At 31.3% G+C, this 20,562-nt stretch overlaps 2 protein-coding genes across 3 annotated transcripts; one reads left to right on the top strand and one right to left on the bottom strand.

Moving 5' to 3' along the window:
* Positions 1 to 1,754: 1,754 nt before the first annotated feature.
* LOC121209353 (homeobox protein knotted-1-like 1) lies at positions 1,755 to 6,797 on the top strand. 2 transcript variants are annotated; one of them, XM_041079926.1, is made up of 5 exons: positions 1,755 to 2,679; positions 2,766 to 2,876; positions 3,019 to 3,157; positions 5,405 to 5,655; positions 6,446 to 6,797. In XM_041079926.1, exons 1-5 carry the CDS (start codon positions 2,422 to 2,424, stop codon positions 6,647 to 6,649), a joined length of 963 nt encoding a protein of 320 aa, XP_040935860.1. In that variant the 5' UTR covers positions 1,755 to 2,421; the 3' UTR covers positions 6,650 to 6,797. The 2 variants fall into 2 exon arrangements, with proteins under 2 accessions (XP_040935860.1, XP_040935861.1); XM_041079927.1 differs by having other exon boundaries at positions 1,947 to 2,679; positions 5,411 to 5,655.
* Positions 6,798 to 13,662: 6,865 nt separating this feature from the next.
* Positions 13,663 to 14,909, bottom strand: LOC121209352 (nicotianamine synthase). The gene has a single exon (XM_041079925.1). It carries the CDS (start codon positions 14,787 to 14,789, stop codon positions 13,830 to 13,832), a length of 960 nt encoding a protein of 319 aa, XP_040935859.1. The 5' UTR covers positions 14,790 to 14,909; the 3' UTR covers positions 13,663 to 13,829.
* Positions 14,910 to 20,562: the final 5,653 nt, after the last annotated feature.

Below are 20,562 nucleotides of genomic sequence, written 5' to 3'. Positions count from 1 at the left end.
AAAAAATTATAATTGTTATACTTTCACTATACCTCTCTTCATTTGAAGTTAAAATTTAATGGAGCTTAATTTCATGGCTTCGATTGAAGCATAGTCTCATCCTCGCTTTACTCAATTGAAAAAACACATTTCACTTAAAAGAGCTATCGAAAATGAATTTGTAAAGATATTTACTTTAAATTTTAATTTAATTTGGATTTAAAGATGTTCGATATTTTATTTTAAATTAACATAATGCACAACCAAATTATGGATGAATAATACGACCATAAGCCTTAATCTATGCTTGTTTATATATATTAGACTTGATAATGAATCAAGTTTGGTCAATGCAATATTTTTAGCTTATTTTTTTATGTTTGATCTGAAAAATGAGTTTAAAATTTTTTTTAAGACTGACCTAGATAAAAAATGTTAAACTCGAACCTAACTCGATTCGGCTGTATTAATTTTTTATATAAAAATAAATTTTAAAAAATATTATACATCTAATATACTAAAAAATACTAAAATAAATATTTCTCAATAAATTGAAAATACATCAAAATAAAGTCTTTATACTTAAATAACACTAATATAGTTGCAATTTTATAAGTAAATACCTCTAAAATAGTTACAAATTTAATAACAAAATAAGAGTTAATTAATATCCGAACAATAATAACAAAATAGTAACGTTATCAAAATAACAGCAAACAAAAGCAAATTTTTTTTTGACAAATTCGAATCAACCCGTGCTAGAGCAAAATTTTACCTAAGACTCGATTAGTTTAAAAAATAGATCTTATTTCTTTTAGACCTTTTTTTTAATTTATATTTTTAAATAAATTTTTTTACTTTTCGAACGGGCTGTTGGAATTGAAGAAGTGATCTTATGTAATAGCTCCGTTCGCTACCGATGCCAAATGAAAATTTAGGCTTCCTTTGGATTGAATTTTACCCATGGTGAGATGGAATATTGGTTGAATATTCCTTTTCACTGCACTGGTTTCTTGTTTGGAAGATTTGAGGTGCAGTGCAATTGAGCACTCTCACCACACTGCTGCTCTCAATTTTCACGGAGCTGAAGGTGCCAGTGAAGAAAAACTGAGCTCAGTTTCTTTATCATCTTTTCTTTTTTGAGTTTTATGGAAAGTAAAATATTATTAGATATTATTATATAATTTTTAGATAACAATTTAATAAATATATAAATTTATTATCATAAATATATAATTTTAATTATTATTTAATATAAAATAATTTAAATATGTTTTATTATTTATTATTAATATAATTTAAAAATATTTAAATTTTATTGCATATGATTTTAATATTTTAATTATCATTTTATAAAAATTTTATTTTATTTTATGTTATATTATTTAATATTAATATAAATTTAATTATTTATTTTATTATAAATATATTGTAAACTAATGTTTATAATGGTCATTTTTTATTCTCATCTCACCGCTATAGTTACGTTTGAATCCAAATACATATCCACAACTATTTTAAATCTTATCGCTACAGTATCCAATCTCACCACTAAAGTAACTAATCTCACCATCACTATTATTTTTAATATCACCGGAGATAAATACACCGCCTATCCAAACTAAGCCTTAATTTAAAAAAAAATTATAATCCTATTATCCAAACTAAGCCTTAATTTAAAAAAAAATTATAATCCTATTATGGTACGTTCCAACAGGGTGGCTAACATTGTCGATGGCAACCATAAAGAAAAGAACAGAAAAAGAAGGGTACGTACAGTACAAGTATGTATGACATTAAACAGTGAATGAACAGCATAGAACAGTCGTCCACTAGAGTTTCCCTAATCTATAGGGTCCTACAAGATATATCCTCTGTGAGACAACCAATGAAACCTTCACAGTGCCATTGTCCACCGTGGGTTTTTTTTATATATCTTCTCTTTTGACCACTCAATACATTACATATTTTCATCATCCCTATCTATAACTATACCTACCTTGTTTCAATCTAATGAATGATAAATCTTCACTGTTACAAAGCGTGTGAGCATCTGCAGTGAGATACCCCCTCCTTCTCTATACTATCCTCTGTGGGTGTGCAACGTGCAAAAGCAATCCACACCCAACATTCTCTCTCTCTCTCTCTTTCTCTCAGGTCTTCTTGGAAAAGAAAAGCAAAGTCTGGTCTTTTTCATGTGTTTGATCAATCAACTAAGATGTGAAAACTGAAAAACAAAACAAAAAAACCCCACTTTTCCCAAAGCTCAATATATGTCTTTGCTTCTTAGCTTTGCCTCTCTTCTTCTCTCTCAAAAGGTATTTGCTTTTGGTTTCTCTAGAGGCAGCTACAGTGTCTTCGTCTAAGCTCACCCAACAACGTAATTAGCCTTTTTTTTCCCAATATAAACAAGTTGCATGTGTGGTGTTAGTATTAGTTACCATGGAGGACATATACAGGCTTGATGATACAGTAATCGCGTGTTCAAACGATGTTGTAAGGGTTAATGACTTTGCTGCAGCCGTTACCACTGATTTTCTCAGTACACCAGTTGATGATCATCATTTACTTCAATTTGATCATCAAGAAACTGATACAGGTGTTACTGGATCATCAGCTATGTCTGATCTGATCAAGACCCAGATCGCCACTCACCCTCTTTATCCCAACCTAGTATCTGCTTACATAGAATGCCAAAAGGTTGCTTTTGTTTTTCAGCTTTTTATGGTTTTTTTTTATGATTTATTATCATAATAATATACATGTAGTTTCATGTATGTATATAGGTTGGAGCACCGCCTGAACTGGCCTCACTGCTTGAAGAAATTGGCCGAGAGAGCCATACTATAAGTGGTTGCGGTGAGATAGGAGCTGATCCAGAACTTGATGAGTTCATGGTAATTAAATAGTCTAAGATTCTTAATTTTGTCTCTTTTTTTTATCTCATAATATCTTTGTTTGGTTCTCGGGAAAAACGTTAGAGGAAAAGGGACTTGTTGCATGAATCGTAACATCCATTATTATTACTTTTGCTTGAAGGAATCATATTGTGAGGTTCTTCATAGATACAAAGAGGAACTGTCCAAGCCGTTCGATGAAGCGACGACGTTCTTGACCAACATTGAATCACAGTTAAGTGATCTCTGCAAAGGAGCACTGACCATGGATTATCGCACTGGTAAAGTTTTTAACTCTGCATTTTCTCTCTAAATGATTTTTTCTTTTTCTTTTTTTCCAATGAATGTGGAAGGTAAGAAAAGCTCAGTCTCTTGTTACTGTGCATGTAAAATAAAATATATATATGCATATAATATTATTTTCTGATGATAAAGTTGAAATGTTGAAAACCCTTATAGCTAGTTCCACAGACAGTACTATCTATAATTATTTGGTGCTCCTTTTTGACTACTTACCTATTTTCTAACCATTTTTTTTTGGTTTAAATATTTTTATTTTATATGCTTTCATTAATATCATCTGTCAAGATTCAAATTTGGATCTTTACTTTAAATGTGCAATGTAATTTATTATTGTACTCATCATGAGTTCTTCACTTGAGAGGACAATGTGACTTACCCTTTTGTAAACATGCTTGAGCTGTAATTTTGCTTGTGTTTCATGAATTTCTAGGGCCTGCAGGTTACACCACCACCCTGGGGAATAATGTGCTTGAGATGGCTTCATTTTTGTGAATAATGAAATACATAATGAGTTGAAGTAAACTTAGATGCATAATTTCCTTCTTAATTAGAAAAAAAAAACTTAAAAACTCTATTAATATATACATAAATATTATTATAAAAGTATTATATAAAATTGTTTAAAAACAACTAAAAATAAATTGAGGGACTAAGGATCAAACCTGAGATTAGTACCACTCTTATGGTTCATTCAAGCTTAATATATCATTTACTATCTGTGATTAACACTTCTTTTAGGGTGATATTGTGGTTTTCTTTAATGTGATATTTGACAAAAATTGTATATTGTTACTAATAATATCAATTTTTTAATGTTTAATTCGAGTCTAGGGATTGATTTGATGAAAACTAATTGCAAAGATGATTAATTAATTATGAATTTTCATTAAATGAATTCTAAAATCAGAATTACACAGTAAAAAATTATCAACATTATTTTCAAGTACTAAAATGTGTTTATTATATCTGTTTTTTTTTTATGCAATGCTTAGAATTATTCATAATATTTTTAAACCTTTAAATAAGAGGATAATGCGTTACAACGCGTTTGAATTCACATACTCTTACACTGACGACAGTGTTGATGCCAATCGAACTAAAACTCAATTGGCTACATTGTGATAATGTTAAATTATGTTTAGTTTGGGAGGACTATATTTTTAGGCTTATGTTTATTTTAGACCTTATAATAAGGTTTGAATTATTGGTTTATATGATATCTACTTCTCTTAGGAACCTAGGTTTTGCATGAGTAAATGAGATTCATTTTTTTTTCTTTTTATAGTTTTGATTTAAACATTTTATCTGCTTATTCATGAAATATGCAATTCATCAAATTTGATATTCTTAGATTGACAATAGCTTAATTTATACAAAAGAGCATCCTATGTGTATAAAATTAGTGAAATTATTTGTCAAGCCCATTAGATTAAATTAATTTCTCTATTATTAAACGGATCAATTTAATCTATTTACTACTAAAAAATTTAATTAAATTAAAATTTAACATAATTAATATTTATTGTTTAAAAAATGACAAAAAATAATATATCCATTTCTAATTAAATTTCAAACAAAATACTTCATTTATATAATTATAATAGTTAAAAATATTAACTTTTTTAAAGAGTACATAGCATTTTTAAAAGGGTGAAAGTAAATGGTAGACCCCTCTATTATAGGAAATGTATCAAATTAGCCCCTTTATTATAAAATGTATCTATTTAGTCTCTATACTATTAAAAAGAATAAAATAAGGTCAAATTTTCATAAAATTAAAATTTATTTTTTAAAATTGATATTTACTATTTGGAGTGGAATTGGAAAACAAAAAATCATTTTTTAAACAATAAATGTTAATTTTATAACAATTGGGCCTTATTTGACTCTTTCAATAGTACAAGGAGTAAATTGATTTCTTTTAATAATAGAACTAATTTGAACATTTAAGGTATGTTGCTAGCATAGGAGAATGCGGGTTCAAGCGTATTGGAACGCATTATCTTATTACTTAAAAGGTTGGGAAGAGTTACGGATAATTTTAGACAAAGCGAATATAGAACACAAGATTTATAATAATTAAAATTTAACTTAATATAAAACTAATATCTCATGTTTTTCTGTATTCGTAACAATGTCAATATTAATCAGGTTAAGATTTAATCAGCTATATAGTTGAATGTTTAGCATACAAGTACGCATGTATCATATGCTTTTCTTTGTAGATGAAGGTGCTGAGTCTTCGGACGAAGAGTTAAGTGGCGGGGAGCTGGTGGAAGCTTGTGAAAGTCAAGAATGGCACGGCGGGCGTCGAAGCCAGGACATCAAAGGAATGCTGATGCGCAAATATAGTGGCTACCTCAGCAGTTTAAGAAAAGAATTCTTGAAGAAAAGAAAGAATGGCAAGCTACCAAAAGATGCGAGGCTCACACTGCTAGATTGGTGGAACAACCATTATAGGTGGCCATATCCTACGGTAATTGCGGTTTAATTACTTTTAAGTGTTTTTTCTTCAGCTTTCTTTCTAGACATGATTACATGCCACAAAGCAATAGAGATACTTGAATGAATGTTGAAATTGTCAGATATTGATTCAATTTTTTTAAAATTTATGTATTTACTATTAATAATATTAAGATTATGGTGGTTTATGACAGTTTATTCAGTGGGCAAAGAGCCATAGATGATAACGAGTGATCGTAATTTAAGTTCTTGTGAGGGCTGGGTTCGAGAGGAGGAAGACAGATGGTTGAGAGTCTGAGTATAGGTTCCCTGGTCTATATGGGCCTTAAAAAGGGATGCTTTTGTTCATTTTGCAGACACCATGTGTTGTCTCGATATTAGTTTCTTACTCTTTGGAACTCGGCCAATCTATTGATGTCCTGTCCCTATTGATATGACTTGTCATATTAGAATAATGGATAAATATGATGTATAGTTAGTAAACATACTATTCATGTCAAGGGTATCACCTCCATGATGTGTGCTCATGGAGCCATCAGCTCGCGAAGTTGAGGGCTCACAAGGTCTTAGCTTTATAGGTATCCTTAGCTGGCAATGTGATTCTTAGTCTTGTGTATTGACTTGTGAGGTTAGTAGGACATGTAAAAGGAATTAAGTTCTGACTTCTGATTCATGATTAGTGATTGTTTATTGGGTGCTTTGAACTTGTTGTCATCTAATACTTTATATTTGATTTTTTTCTCCTATTTGTGGTTGTTTGGATCTGGTCCACATTAAATATTACCTTTTGTGTGGTACTGCAGGAGGAAGAGAAGCTGAAATTATCACAGATGACAGGACTAGACCAGAAGCAAATCAACAACTGGTTCATCAACCAGAGGAAGCGCCACTGGAAACCGTCGGAAGATATGAAATTCGCTCTAATGGAGGATGTTGCCGGAAGTATCAGAGGAGGACCTCCGTACTTTGATACCGGAGCTGGAACCGGAACTGCTGATGATATTTGATCAGAACCACTGTATGTATTCATTCTAGGCATCCTTTCCCACATGTAAAATTATTTACTCTCACCATATATTGTACTCTGTAACCCATACAAATCTATGTACATGTTACTCTGTTTTTTTGAAGTTATTAAACTATTTTTCTAGTTAAGCAGTCTGAGTTCATACTTCATTAAAATCCCACCATTGATGTAAATTTGAAACTGCTGGTTTCCTTATTGAACATACTGATGCTTTTCTTTCCTTTCATTTGTACTTCAATGTTGTATTCAAGTGTGTAGCTTTGTAATAGGAACATGTGACAGGCATCCTGGATTCTGTCAAGTCATGTCTGCTTTCACTAAAACCTCATCTTTATGGTACACTTTGCTGCTGAGCCTTATTTTTGCTTTTGCTTTTTTTCATTTAATGGAAAGGGTAAACTGTAAAAATAATTATTTTTATTTGTTTTATGTTTTATTTTAGTAATTTATGTTTGAAATGTTACTTTTTAATAATTTAGTTATCGTATTATAGTATTTTAGTTACTAAGCATTAATGGTCATTAACGATATAACGGAAACTGGTGCGACACGTTAAATTATCATTTCAAATGAAATTTTTAGATTATATTATATAATTGGTTATTATTTTTTTATATTTTTTGAACTTTCCTTTATTTTTTCCAATTCTTTTTCTCCTTCTCTCTCTTTTTTCTTCTATTTTCTATTCCTTTTAACCTAATTTTTTATATTTTTTATTTGTTAAAATTAGTCTTTATATTTTTTTTGAATAATTTTAATTGGGAAGATCAATTAAAGAGAGGGAGAAGCATAAGAGAATGGAAAATAGAGGGAAAAAAAGTTATAAGAACATAAAAGAAAAAATTAAATTGTTCAAAATAAAAAAATATGAGGATTAATTGTATAATTTAATTTAAAATTTTTGTTTGAAATGATTATATAATGTGTCACATTAGTTTATTATTATACTGTTAATGATAATTAACGGTTCAGTGATTAAAATGTAATATGAGGTAAACAAAAGTGACTATTTTGGTAATTTATCCTAATGAAAATGTATTGTTATCTTTGTCTAATTTTTTAAATATTAATCTCATTATAGGTTTTTATCTTATTTGCTCTTTTTGGTACAATGCATAAAACTGCTCATAACTCATCTTCAATCCTTAAATAGAAAGATAATGTCCTTCAGTACACTTGAACCTACATCCTCCTGTACTGATAGCAATGTCAATGCCAATCGAGCTAAAACTTAACAAGTACAAATCAAAATTATAAAACTTTGGCTTTAATAGTTTTAAACTTTTTATAATATGTATTTCTATTTTTTTTTAAAAAGTAATAGGTCAAAGTTAAAAAAAGAATTTAATTCTAAAAGTCAAAATGTGACAAATTTAGTAAAATGGAATACATCGTTTTATTTACAAAAAGATTAAAATTATGAATTTGGATTATTATTTTATTTTAAATGATATATCAGTGAAAATAGGTTGAGTTAGAATTTTGGGTTTTGGATATAAAAACAATTTGTATAAGTCGATTAATGATAAAATATTTTATGGATCTTTCTTACTATATCATTTGTTATCCCTTTTCAATTATTTAATGACATTTTAGTAATTTTTTTATGCTATTGATACATAATTTTAGTTTTTTTTTCTTTTACCTTGAACCTTAAACCTCGAATCTTAAATTCAAAATTCTAAACCTCAAAATTAAACCCTAAACTCAAATCTTAAATCCTAAACTCTAAACTTAAACCTCAAACTCGAACCTTGAACCTATAACCCTTAAACCCTAAATTCTAAACTCAAACATTAAACTCAAGTTTAAGGGTTAAAATTCAAGATTTGAGATCTAGGGTTTAGGGTTCAAGATAAAAAATTATTAAAATTATGTATTGATTGTAGAGCCCAAATTTTGCTTGGGCCCAGCAAGCAGAGCCCAAACACCAACCATCCAATTAGCACCCCACTAAAATCGACCACTAACTCCATTACCCCACTAACTCCATTACCCCACTTGTCTGCAAAAAAAAAAAAGACAATCAGTTGTAAAATTTGGCTATAAAAGCCATTCTAAACTATTGTAAATGGGGCGGTTTTTTTTTGAGAAAAAGGGAGGAGATACTAAATACGAACACAAAACAGCGATTGAATATCGGTTTTTATTTCGAAGGATTTGCGCATCGTTTCAATTTGCTCCTCATTTAAATACTACCTTTTGTGAGTTGAAATATTTGTATTTTAAATCCCTATTCATTTGGGCGCATTTCATTCTAGTTCTTGTCTACGCTTTAGGAATTCTATTTGTCTACAAATTATTCCCTTAATTTTGTTTTTATTTCCATTGAGTTCTTTAAAATTCATGTTTTTATATTCTTTATAATTCATTCATTATTTCTTTAAATTCATTTGGCATTTTTTTTATGTATACATTTTGAATTACCTTGATAAGTTGCGTTGTTTTTTTTATTTTTGTTTAAGTTACAAAATTATTATTTTAAAATTTCCTTTTATATCATATTGTTTAAAAATTTTGTATGATATTATATACTCTTATATATGTTACATGCATATAATTTATGAAAATTAGCTCTATTCTATATACATTATTGTTTTCATATTATTGTATGTAAATATTTTCTTTTAGATTTATTATATATATTTTCTTTAAAATTTATTTATGTACAATTTGGCTTTCTTTTAGGAATCTTTTTTTTATTGTATATTTTGTTTGTTTTAAATACTTTCATATATTAGTATTTCTGTATATACGTTATTTATCTTATTTTTTTCATTTTTACATATATATCGCTAGTCAAATTAATTGGTTTTATTTGAAATTATGTTGTATGTTATTTATTTTGAATTTCTTCTTGCATATTATATAATTTAATAATCGTTTATATATTATCGGTTTTATGTACATATGAGGTATTTTGAATTCTAGCGTGTGTTATTCCTTTGTAAATTTTTCATATAGGTTTTAAATTGTTTTGTGTTATGTCGGTTCCAAATTTTCATATTGTTTTGTGTATTATGTGTCATTTTTGGTTTTCATATTATAGTTACATATTATTGTTTCATGCAAGTAATTATGTTTGTATTTATTGTTAATGCATCATGATTATGATTCTCATATTCTCTAAATGTCGATTGTCTTTTATTTTCGAGCAAACCGAACAAGTATATTTTGATACGGTTTTTATAATTGTTAACTTGAGCCCCCCTCAACATGAGGAAATCTTTCGTGTTTGGAAGTTTGAGAGATCGTGCCCAATCGTGCTGGGTTTCGATTTTTCATTCGACTAAAATACAGAATATCCTTTTGAAATTTCGTCTATGTTCTCTTAAATTAAAGCGAGGCAATATTTCGTATTTGGAAGTTCGATAAATCGTGCCCAATCATGCTGGGTTTCGATTTTTCATTTGACTAAAATACGAAATATCCTTTTGGAATTTCATCCATGTTTTCTTAAATTAAAATGAGATAATATTTCGCATTTGGAAGTTCGATAAATCGTGCCCAATCGTGTTGGGTTTCGATTTACCGTTTGGCCAAATAGCCAAATATCCTTTTTGAAATTTCAAATGTATGAGTTTTGGAAATTATGGGATGATCTCGTATTGAGGGTTTGAAATGTTGTATCCAATTGTGCTGGACATGATATTTTATTCCTTCTGAGAGAATCTCAACATTCAATTCAAGCTATCTAAACGCTTTTAAAGGAATTGTATTTTAAAATCTTTTCCAAACATTAGGACGTTAATTGATCAATACGGTACTGACTTTGGGCGTTGCGAGGGTGCTAATCCTTTCTCTAGCGTAACCGCCTCCCGAACCCGTTTTCTAGTCTTTCATAGACCAAAAATATTGAATTAATAAACCAAAATGCTTTATTAGAATGATTGATCACAAGGTGACCCGATCGCATCTAAATAAAAAGGATTGGTGGCTACTCCATACCATGTTTTAAAGTCGATCCCCGTTTTCCAAAATAAAAATGGTTTCGACATTGATGACATAAAAATTTGTTGAAATATTATTAAATAATTAGAAATGGATTATAAATGATATAGTAAAAAGGATGCATAAAATAATTTTTTGCCAACTAACAAGACTTGTTTAACCATATAAATAATTTGGATCAAAACAAAACAATAAAACACTTTAATATAAAATACAACTTTTGGTAGAGCTTGAAGCATCAAACTCTACTATAATTAGAAGGATTCAATATATATTAGTATACCTTGAAATATATACAACTTTTGGCAGATGCTCTAACAAAAAATGGTTCTCTTGAATGATGAAGTTTTACACATATTTGATGATCCCCTATAGAGATTAAAGAGAATCTAAAAGATGAAAAAAACTATCGGTAATTTATTTATGAACACTTCTATGTAATTCTTCGTTTATTTTACCAAAAAAAAGCAATTGTGGGTGTTGGGATAATTAGGCCCAGTTGGTGTTCTTGCAAGCTGCAGCAATGGGCTACAATGCTCACACCATTTATCCTTATTTACCAGCTTCATCTGATACCATTATTCATTCCTTACGTCCCAAGAATACACCGACGTAACTATTTTCCAAGTTTATCTGACATGTCTATCTCCAATAGGTGAATTTAAGTTTTAAATGTTTTTTTTATCATTTTGATTCGAGTTAGAATTATTTAGAGTTATGATAGATTTTTTAAGTAGTTTTAACCTTTTCGAGTTAAAATCATTTTAAATTATTTATTTGAATTATTTTAAATTTAAATTATTTGAATTTAAATGGGATGAATTCATATTATTGATTATTTATCAGATTTTAAAATTTGTTTTTTATCTTGTTAAATTAATTGTTTTTCGATATAATATTAGGATTAGGGGATGGGGTAACACGAGTTGAACTCATGTCAAACGGGTGTTTGATAAGAATTTTAACCACCATTTCATTTAAGTCAAGTTTTTTCAAACATTAATCTTATTATAGATTCTTACCATATCTGTTCTTTTTAATATAATGTCTAAAACTACCCATAGTTTCTCTCAACCTTTAAATAAAAAGATAATGTTTATATATATATATATCTTATAAAATAACGTTTTTTTAGAAGTTTCAAATTAAAAGAAAAAGAAGAGTAGTGAAAGAAAGCAATTAACAAATTATAAGTGAAAGAAGAAGATATTATCACCATAAAAAAAAAGAACAAGAAAAAATATATAGTCGGTATTTCTGGATCTATCATTGCTTATTTGTCCTTCTCCATTAATCATAACTTATAACTTGATGAGAAATATATTTATGTAGATATTTATATTTTTTTATGCAATACTTATTTTATTTATAAATCCCAAACTCTTAAATTAAAAAAAATTAATTGAGAATAAGTTTGGATAGACGGTTGGGTACACTATAATATCACTACAGTATCTAATTTTTCGTCACTACTATTTTTATATTAAACGCATATAAACACATCACTCATTCAAATCAATCTCGAGTTAAAGTTTAATTGTCCTAAATATTTATAAATTTTAAAATATATATAAATACATAAATAATGGAATTATATGTGATTTGAAGTTTGGAGTGATGAAATGCAAAGTGTAATGGCGGATAAGGAAAAAAGACGGCAGAATCCAACAAAAATTAAGGTCTTTTCAAACTTTCACCTTTGCTTTGTTTAACTCCTTTAACTGCACTTTCGATATAGATAAGCTTTATAATTTTGTACAAAAACGTCAAATTTATGATTCTCTAATCGACTTTTTCTTTTTTTCTTTTCTTTTACAACTCTTACTCCAAGTCAATTTTTTTTTTGAGAAAAACGAATACCCGGTCAATAGGTCATAATTATTTAAATTATTTTTTCAACTTACTCGAGTTATTTTTGTAAAAAGTGAATACTTGATCAGTTAATTATTATTACATATAATCTTTTTTCAACCCTTAAATAGGAGGATAAATATAATTTAATGCATTTGAACTAGACTTGTTCATGAATCGGGCTACTCGTCTAAAATTTGGGAGGGTTTACGTAAAAAAATTAGGCTCGTTTAAAATATGGGTCGGGCTTGGACTTGAACATTTAAGGGCTGAGCCTAGCCCGACCTCTTTTAAGTTTATAATACTTTATATTATGTTATTTTTATATATTATATAACTTAAAACACATTAAAAAATAAACTTATACTAAATATATAATACTACTCTAATGTAAGCATTAAAATAATGTTAAGATGACTATATAAAAATTTTCAATAAGAAAAAAATGTATAAAATTATTAAATATTAAAATAAAATAAAATAAATATAAATATTTTTAAAAACATTAAAAAAATAATATGAGCGGATCTGAAATAGGCTTGGGTTAGTCTTTTACAAATATGGGTGGGTTTAAGTAAAAATTTAGGCTCAGATTTTAAGTCGGACCAGGCTTAAGACAAGCATAAAATATGTTATATAATATCATACTTAAGCTGACCCGAACCCAACTCAATCTGGTTCATAAACACCTCTAATTTAAATCTACATCATCTTGTATTGGAAACAATGTCGATGTCTACCAAGTTAAGACACAATCATTAGTGAAAAATAATAATTAATGTAAGAAATTTTAGATTTTAAAATTTTTAAAATTTTAATCGATTAACGAAATTATTTTTATAATATTAGATTTGGACTAAAGAATAATATTAATAATTGTATAAGCAAATTATATCAAATTAAAATAAGAAAATATTTATTTAATTTTTATTATTTCGGCTGGCAAAATCAATGATACAGTAAGACCTTAGGCTCTAAGGTGAGCAAAACAAGTATACTTGCTTGCCTGCTTATATCCAATAATACTATGGCAAGCAAAGCAGAAAATAAGACCAATCATTGAAATATGCATCACCTTTGATATACCATTTCTGGAACTTAACTACAATTATCTTAATTAATTTATTCATACATACTGTGCAACAACATAAAACCGACCCATAAAAGTTGTTCAATGATTGAAATCGAGACTGATATTAACTAAAAATTTTAATATATCAAATCTTTCATCACTCCACCCGTCAATGAAAAGATACAAACATAGAAGATACATGTTTGTAATAAATAACGTGTTAGACAAGCAGCAAAAGCATAGCAAAGGGTCCAATATGGTGATTTTCAAAGGTACATTAAAGGCTTCACGAGAGTTGGTCCTCAATATCAAGTTCTTCCATCAGGTTCACATGGTTTAAGAGGGGATTAAACATGTCAATGTCGAAACACTTGTTGGGAAGTTTCACCGGCCCCACAGGATGCTCAGCAGAGCAGTGTTTAGGCATTGGGAATTTACGTGCAATGATCACGGAGTTAATGACTTCATCGGTAGGATGGAATATAGAGAGGACTTGGAATCCTCGTAAGTCAAAAGGATCAACAACCGGATAAAGGAAACCCCTAGCTCCATGAGCACTTCTCAACATCAAAACAGCCCCAGGGTTCATGTACTTAGCCAGATGTTCAACGACTCGGACTTTTTCGTCTTTGTCCATCCCAACAAGAGCTGCTAAGAAAACGACATCGTACTCTTTCAAACCATTCGTGACATCCATTATGTCTGTGGTATGAAAGAACATCCGTCGAGACAAATCGGGATCCGACGAGACTAATCGAAGAGCTTTCGAATTAGCCGAAGGGTCGATATCGTAGTTGTGGAACGAGGTGGTTTTAAGGTAGAAAGAAGCTAACACGATCGAAGTGAGGGGAAGGGGACCAGAGCCAAGGAAGGCAACTTTGTTAGGCACATTTGAGCAGTGTTTGGTGAGGATATTGAATTCGAGTTGGCTGAGTTTAAGGTAGTTTGTGTAGTAAGGGAAAATATTGAGATGGTGAAGTGGGTTATCATAGGATGCTAAGATGGTGGAGAAATGGGTTTCTAATAGTCCCTCGGCTTCACCACATAGCCGAATCAATTTGGACCTCATCTGTTGAACCTTTTTGCAAAGCTTGGTGACATCGATATGGGTGGGTGGCATGCATGTGAGGACGAGTTGGGTGAAGAGCATGTTGACATCTTTGGAGGGTTTGAGACTGTCGAGGGTTGAGATTTGGTCATATAAGTCGGTGATTTTTTGTACCAAGGGATCTTTCTCGCAGACCATTGTCGACGCTACGAGGTTATGGGAAATTTAACAGAGACTTCCAAAGGGAAAATGAAGAGAAAAATGGCAAAGGAAATAAAAAACACCCAGTTGAGAGAGGCAGAGACAATTTTAAAACCACCAATGGCGTCGTTATTTATGGGCAACTTTTGGGGGACCACACCATGCCTGAGGGTGGCCTTTGTTATTTTGCTTTAGGTTAAAATACGTTGTTAGTCCTCTCTACTTTAAAAAATTTTGAGATTTATTCTCTATACTTTAGAAGTTAATATTTTAATCTAACTATTTTTTAAAATTTAAAAATCCTAGCTAATTATTATCTTTGTTGGTAATTTTTATCAAAATTTTTCAACTTATTATATGTTGAGGATAAACTCGAATTAAGCAACAAACAAGAACGAATAGCAAAAATTGGACACAAATATTTACGTGAAAAAATTCCTTTGAATAGGATAAAAAACCAAGGGCAAAGAAAAACTTCACTAAAACGAAAAAAACCCGAAGAGGAGTACAATATGGAGAAACAAAAACAAACCCAAACCCAATGTCGTAACTATTTTTTTGAAAAAAACGGGAATCGACTTAGATTTTTGGAAATGAAAACGAATAAAGGAGTCGCCACCAATCTTTTTTGATGAGGTGTGATCGGATCACCTTAAATTAATCATTTTAATAAAAGTTAAGATTTACTAAAACGATAATTTTTGGTCTACGAAAATCAAAAAATGAGTTCGGGAGTCGGTTACGCACGAGGAAGGATTAGCACACTCGATACGCCCAAAATTGGTACCTAGTTGATTAATTAGTGTCTTAGTGTCGAAAATTTGAAAACTTGAAAGAATTTAAAATAAGATCCCTCTTTGTAAAGAAAATGCTCAAATGTTAAAGACCTTCTCGTCTCACAATATAAAATGTCACATCCAGTAAGTTAGGACACGGCATCTTGAATTTTCGAGAGCGAGCTTGCCTTTTATATAAAAAATTCGTGTATTTCAAAAGGTTATTCAGTTAGTTAAGATGAACGAGGAAAATCGAAACCTAGTAAATTAGGGCACAACACCTCGTATCTCCGAGAATAAGCATTTTTCAAAACTCATGTCGCGATTTAAAAGAGTATTCCGTTATTTAGGTTAAAGGAGAAAAATCGAAACCAGTAAGTTAGGGCACGATTGTCTCGATTACCAAATACGGAATATTACTTTTATGAAAGAATAATTATTGGGTTGGATATAATGATAATAATAATATTAAAGTAAAGTAAATAATAATACTATATATATAAATATATATATGTATATAATAGAAATACACACTACTATATAATAATAAATATAGAAATATAAAAAGGCAAATATAATAAAAATATTAAATTAAAGTAATAAAAAACAATACTATATATAAATATATATATACACATAAAAATATACACTAATATATAATAATAATAGTAATAGCAAAAATAATGAAAATATGAGTAATATTAATAATATATTAGAATACAAAAGTAAAGTAATAACAATAGAGATGATAACAATAATAATAATACAAACAATAATATATATATATTAGTCAGAAATAAAAAATAATAGAAGTAACAATAATGATAGTAATAATATAAATAAATATGGAGAGGGTATATATAATATAATAATAATATAAATAAGAATATATACATGAGAAATAATAATAATATAAATAATAGTAATAATAATAAAATAAAAAATAAAACAAAGCTCTCAACTCTCTCCCTCTTTCCCCATTCCGGCCATGGTCCGGTCAATACCCAGGCGCGGGACTGGCGCCGTCAGCCGTCTTTGCCGCCGTCGCCGGCCACTGTGCGCGGTGGCCGGAATTTAAAAAAATGTATTATTTTTTGTTTTCTTTTTTATTTCTATATCTAAATATATGTATACTATTTTTGAAAGAAAAGAAAAAAAGAAAAAAATGTTTATATGTACAAAAAAAAGTGAAAATAAAAAGGAAAAAAGAAATAAAAACCTTAACGCGTTTGAATCTTTTCTTCTTCAATACTCGTTTTTTTTATTTCAGATTTGCTTGCAAACCTTTTGCTTTTACATTCTTCTCCTTTTTTTTGTATAAAAAAAACCTTTCAAAAATACAATTCTTTCCTCCTCTTTTTTTTGTATAAAAAAAATCTTTCAAAAATACAATTCTTTCCTCCTCCTCCTTTCTTTACAATGGACTTTTGGTTTTGCTTTTATAGCCATCTTACATACATTTCTTATCATTCTATGTCTCTTCTCCATTTGATGGTGTAGGTGCAAGTGGGAGACAATGTGGTGGAGTAGGTGCAAGTGGGAGGCAAGGTGGTGGAGTAGGTGCAAGTGGGAAGCAAGGTGGCTAGGGTTTTGTCTTTTTTTTTTAGGTTGTATTAGGCTAGGGTTTTTATTATTTGGGATTAGTTTTGGGTCTGATTTTGTAATTGGGTAGGATTTAGGTTTGATTTTAATTTGTTGGCCGGGCAAATTTGGGCCTCTACAGCTGCCTCTCTTTGCTCATTGTCGTGTAACGAGAATGGAGCAAAGACTTAAAAAGGGCCAAATTTGCCTGGTCTCACCCGGTCTCGACTTCTTCTGTGCTCCACTTCTTCATGTAGCCTCACTTCAGTCTATTACATCTTGATGCTCCGATCCATTCCACTGTAACTTTAGAAAAATAAGACTTGTAACTTCAATCTTCTCCGCTAAAACTTCAAGGAGATCTGCTGTGGCTTTTAACCGCTCCAAGCCATTTCAAGGAGAAGAGATCCACTGAAACTTCAAGAAGGTACGAATAGTGGCTTCGAGCCTCTCTAGTGCCATTTCAGGGAGAAGAAAGTTGTAATTTTCAGCTTGGTACCTTACTGCTTAAGGGTTTAAGGCCCATCGTCTTCGATCTGTTTCCCTACTGCTTAGGGTGTTACGATATGTAAATTTAGCCTGTCACCCTACTGTTTAGGGGTTAAGGCTTGTCACCTTCAATCTGTTTTCCTACTGCTTAGGGGGTTTAAGATCTGTAAATTTTCAGCTTGTTACCCTACTGCTTAGGGGTTTAAGGCTTGTCACCTTCGATCTGTTTCCCTACTGCTTAGGGGGTTAAGATCTATAAATTTAGCCTGCTACCCTACTGCTTAGGGGGATAAGATCTGTAAATTCAGCCTGTTACCCTACTACTTAGGGGTTTAAGACCCTTCGTCTTCGATCTGCTCCACTACTACTTAAGGAGATAAGATCTGCAATTTGGTCTGTTACCCTACTGCTTAGGGGTTTAAGACTCTTCGTCTTTGATCTGCGTCACTACTGCTTAGGGAGATAAGATCTGCAATTTGGTCTGTTACCCTACTGCTTAGTGGTTTAAGACCCTTCGTCTTTGATCTGCTCGACTACTGCTTAGGGAGATAAGATCTGCAATTTGGTCTGTTACCCTACTGCTTAGGGGTTTAAGACCCTTCGTCTTCGATCTGCTCCACTACTGCTTAGGGAAATAAGATCTGCAATTCGGTCAGTTACCCTACTGCTTAGGGGTTTAAGGCCCATCAACCTCGATTTGTTTCCCTACTGCTTAGGGAGATAAGATCTGCAAATTCACTGATTCTAGGGACATGACCTGTAAAATCAGTTCAATGTATTTATGCTTATGTCAAAGAATTAGGATGCTATGATCAAAATGAATCAAATGTTCCTAATTAGATGCACTTATGAATGATCTATGAATGTATGAGTGCAGAATGTTGTGAGCGTGAATCCCTGTTTAGGTTGCCATTGCTCTTTGTTCATCAAGGTTCCTTCACAGAAATGGTACCCTGTCTTCTTATTCAACTCAAATTTTGAACAGAAAACCCGAAGAGGTAGTCCTAATTTAAACTCTTTCTTCTCAGATGCTCCTAATCTTTGAGTTTGGTTAGTTCTAAAAAATAGTCCTGTTTTAGGTTCCTGTACTATTTAGAAACTTTCAGGGTAATATGCAGAACTCCTTTTGCGAAAATGGCTTTAGTCCATTAATCATCATTTCAATGCAAAATGCTTGAAAAAGATCATAATAATGACAAAACTGAAATTTATCAGAAACAACATTTGAAGGGAATAGATTAATTACAGTCAACAAACATTGCTAGAATAAAAAATGAATAAAAGGGAATAGGTGCCCCAGATATCGCAGTGTGAGCTTCTTTGCACGAACTTCTTGAGGACTCCCTTTTTGCCCAATATGTGCTTAGGGGATCTAGAGTACCCTTGTAGATGCCCCAAGATGTAACATCTCTCTTCCTTGTTAATTTAAGTATATAAGACTACCGCATGCCCCACCTTTGATCAAAATTTGAATCGCCCTTTACGAGTTTTCAATCCAAAATCCCTTTGGTCTCAAGGTGCTCTTTGCGAGTTTTCACCCTGGCCTCTCCTTCTTTTTTTTCATTTTTTTTATTTTTAGGCGAAGTATTTCTTAACCGAATCCGAATTCACAGGATTGGGTAAGGTCTTGCCATCCATTTCAGCCAATATCAATACTCCTCCAAAAAAGGCCTTCTTTACCACATAAGGTCTTTCCCAATTCGGCATCCATTTCCCCCTGAAATCCTTTTGTATGGGCAGGATCTTTTTCAACAATAGGCCTCCCTCGTGGAATTCCCTAGGATGAACCTTTTTGTTGTAAGCTCGCATCATTCGCTTTTGGTACATCTGACCATGGCGAATAGCCCTTAGCCTCTTTTCTTCAATCAGATTCAACTGATCGTATTGGGACTGGATCCTTTCTGCTTCGTCCAACTTTACTTCTGACAAAACTCTGAGGGAAGAAATCTCGACTTCGATAGGTAAAACCGCCTCTATCCCGTAGACCAATGGAAAGGCATTGCTCCGGTGGAAATCCTGACAGACGTTCAATAAGCATAGAGGGCGAATAGTAGCTTCTCATGCCAATCTTTATAAGTTTCTGTCATCTTTCCCACAATCTTCTTGATGTTCTTATTGGCTGCTTCGACTGTACCATTCATCTTCGGGCGATACAGTGACGAGTTATGGTGTCTAATCTTGAACTGCCTGCAGACCTCTGCTATTGTACTGTTATTCAAATTCAATGAGTTGTCAGATATGATCCTTTCCGGCATTCCATATCGACAAATGATTTCTTTTTTTAGGAACTTGTTAACTGCCGATTTTGTAACATTGGCATATGAAGCAGCTTCCACCCACTTGGTGAAATAATCGATGACCACAAAGATGAAACGATGCCCATTTGAAGCTTTTGGTGATATTGGCCCAATCACATCCATGCCCCACATCGAGAAAGGCCATGGCGAAATCATGACATGCAGAGGTAAGGGAGGTACACTAATCTTGTCTTCATAGATTTGGCACTTATGACATCTTTTGGCGTAGTTAATACAGTCTCCTTCCATGGTGGACCAATAATAACCAAACCTCATAATTTGCCTGGCCATTGTAAAACCATTAGCATATGTCCCACAGACGCCCTCATGGACTTCCTCTAAGATTTTCTTAGCCTCTATAGCATCTACACATCTCAACAGTACTTGATCCTTCCTTATTTTGTATAGGATCTCCCCATCTAAGACATAGTCATGGGCCAGTCTTCTAAACGTTCTTTTGACATTCTCAGTAGCTTGGTCGGGGTACTCACAATTCTTCACATATCGCAGGATATCGTGGTACCAAGGGTGATCATCATTTTCTTCTTCTTCTTCGAGGTTGTAACAATGAGCCGGGGCCTCATAAATGCTCATTTGGATTGGTTTCACATCCTCTGGTTGGTTCAC

This window comes from Gossypium hirsutum, chromosome A11 (assembly GCF_007990345.1).
Source record: "Gossypium hirsutum isolate 1008001.06 chromosome A11, Gossypium_hirsutum_v2.1, whole genome shotgun sequence".
In the NCBI taxonomy this organism is placed as follows: Eukaryota; Viridiplantae; Streptophyta; class Magnoliopsida; order Malvales; family Malvaceae; genus Gossypium; species Gossypium hirsutum.
Note: the sequence above shows the minus strand (reverse complement) of the source record. Positions and strands in the feature narration are given on the sequence as shown.

Coding starts and splice junctions, on each gene's coding strand:
- LOC121209353 (XM_041079926.1), top strand. CDS start 2,422: ATGGAGGACATATACAGGCTTGATGATACAGTAATCGCGTGTTCAAAC. Junction 2,680..2,765: donor CTTACATAGAATGCCAAAAG/GTTGCTTTTGTT, acceptor GTATGTATATAG/GTTGGAGCACCGCCTGAACT. Junction 2,877..3,018: donor CAGAACTTGATGAGTTCATG/GTAATTAAATAG, acceptor TTTTGCTTGAAG/GAATCATATTGTGAGGTTCT.
- LOC121209352 (XM_041079925.1), bottom strand. CDS start 14,789: ATGGTCTGCGAGAAAGATCCCTTGGTACAAAAAATCACCGACTTATAT.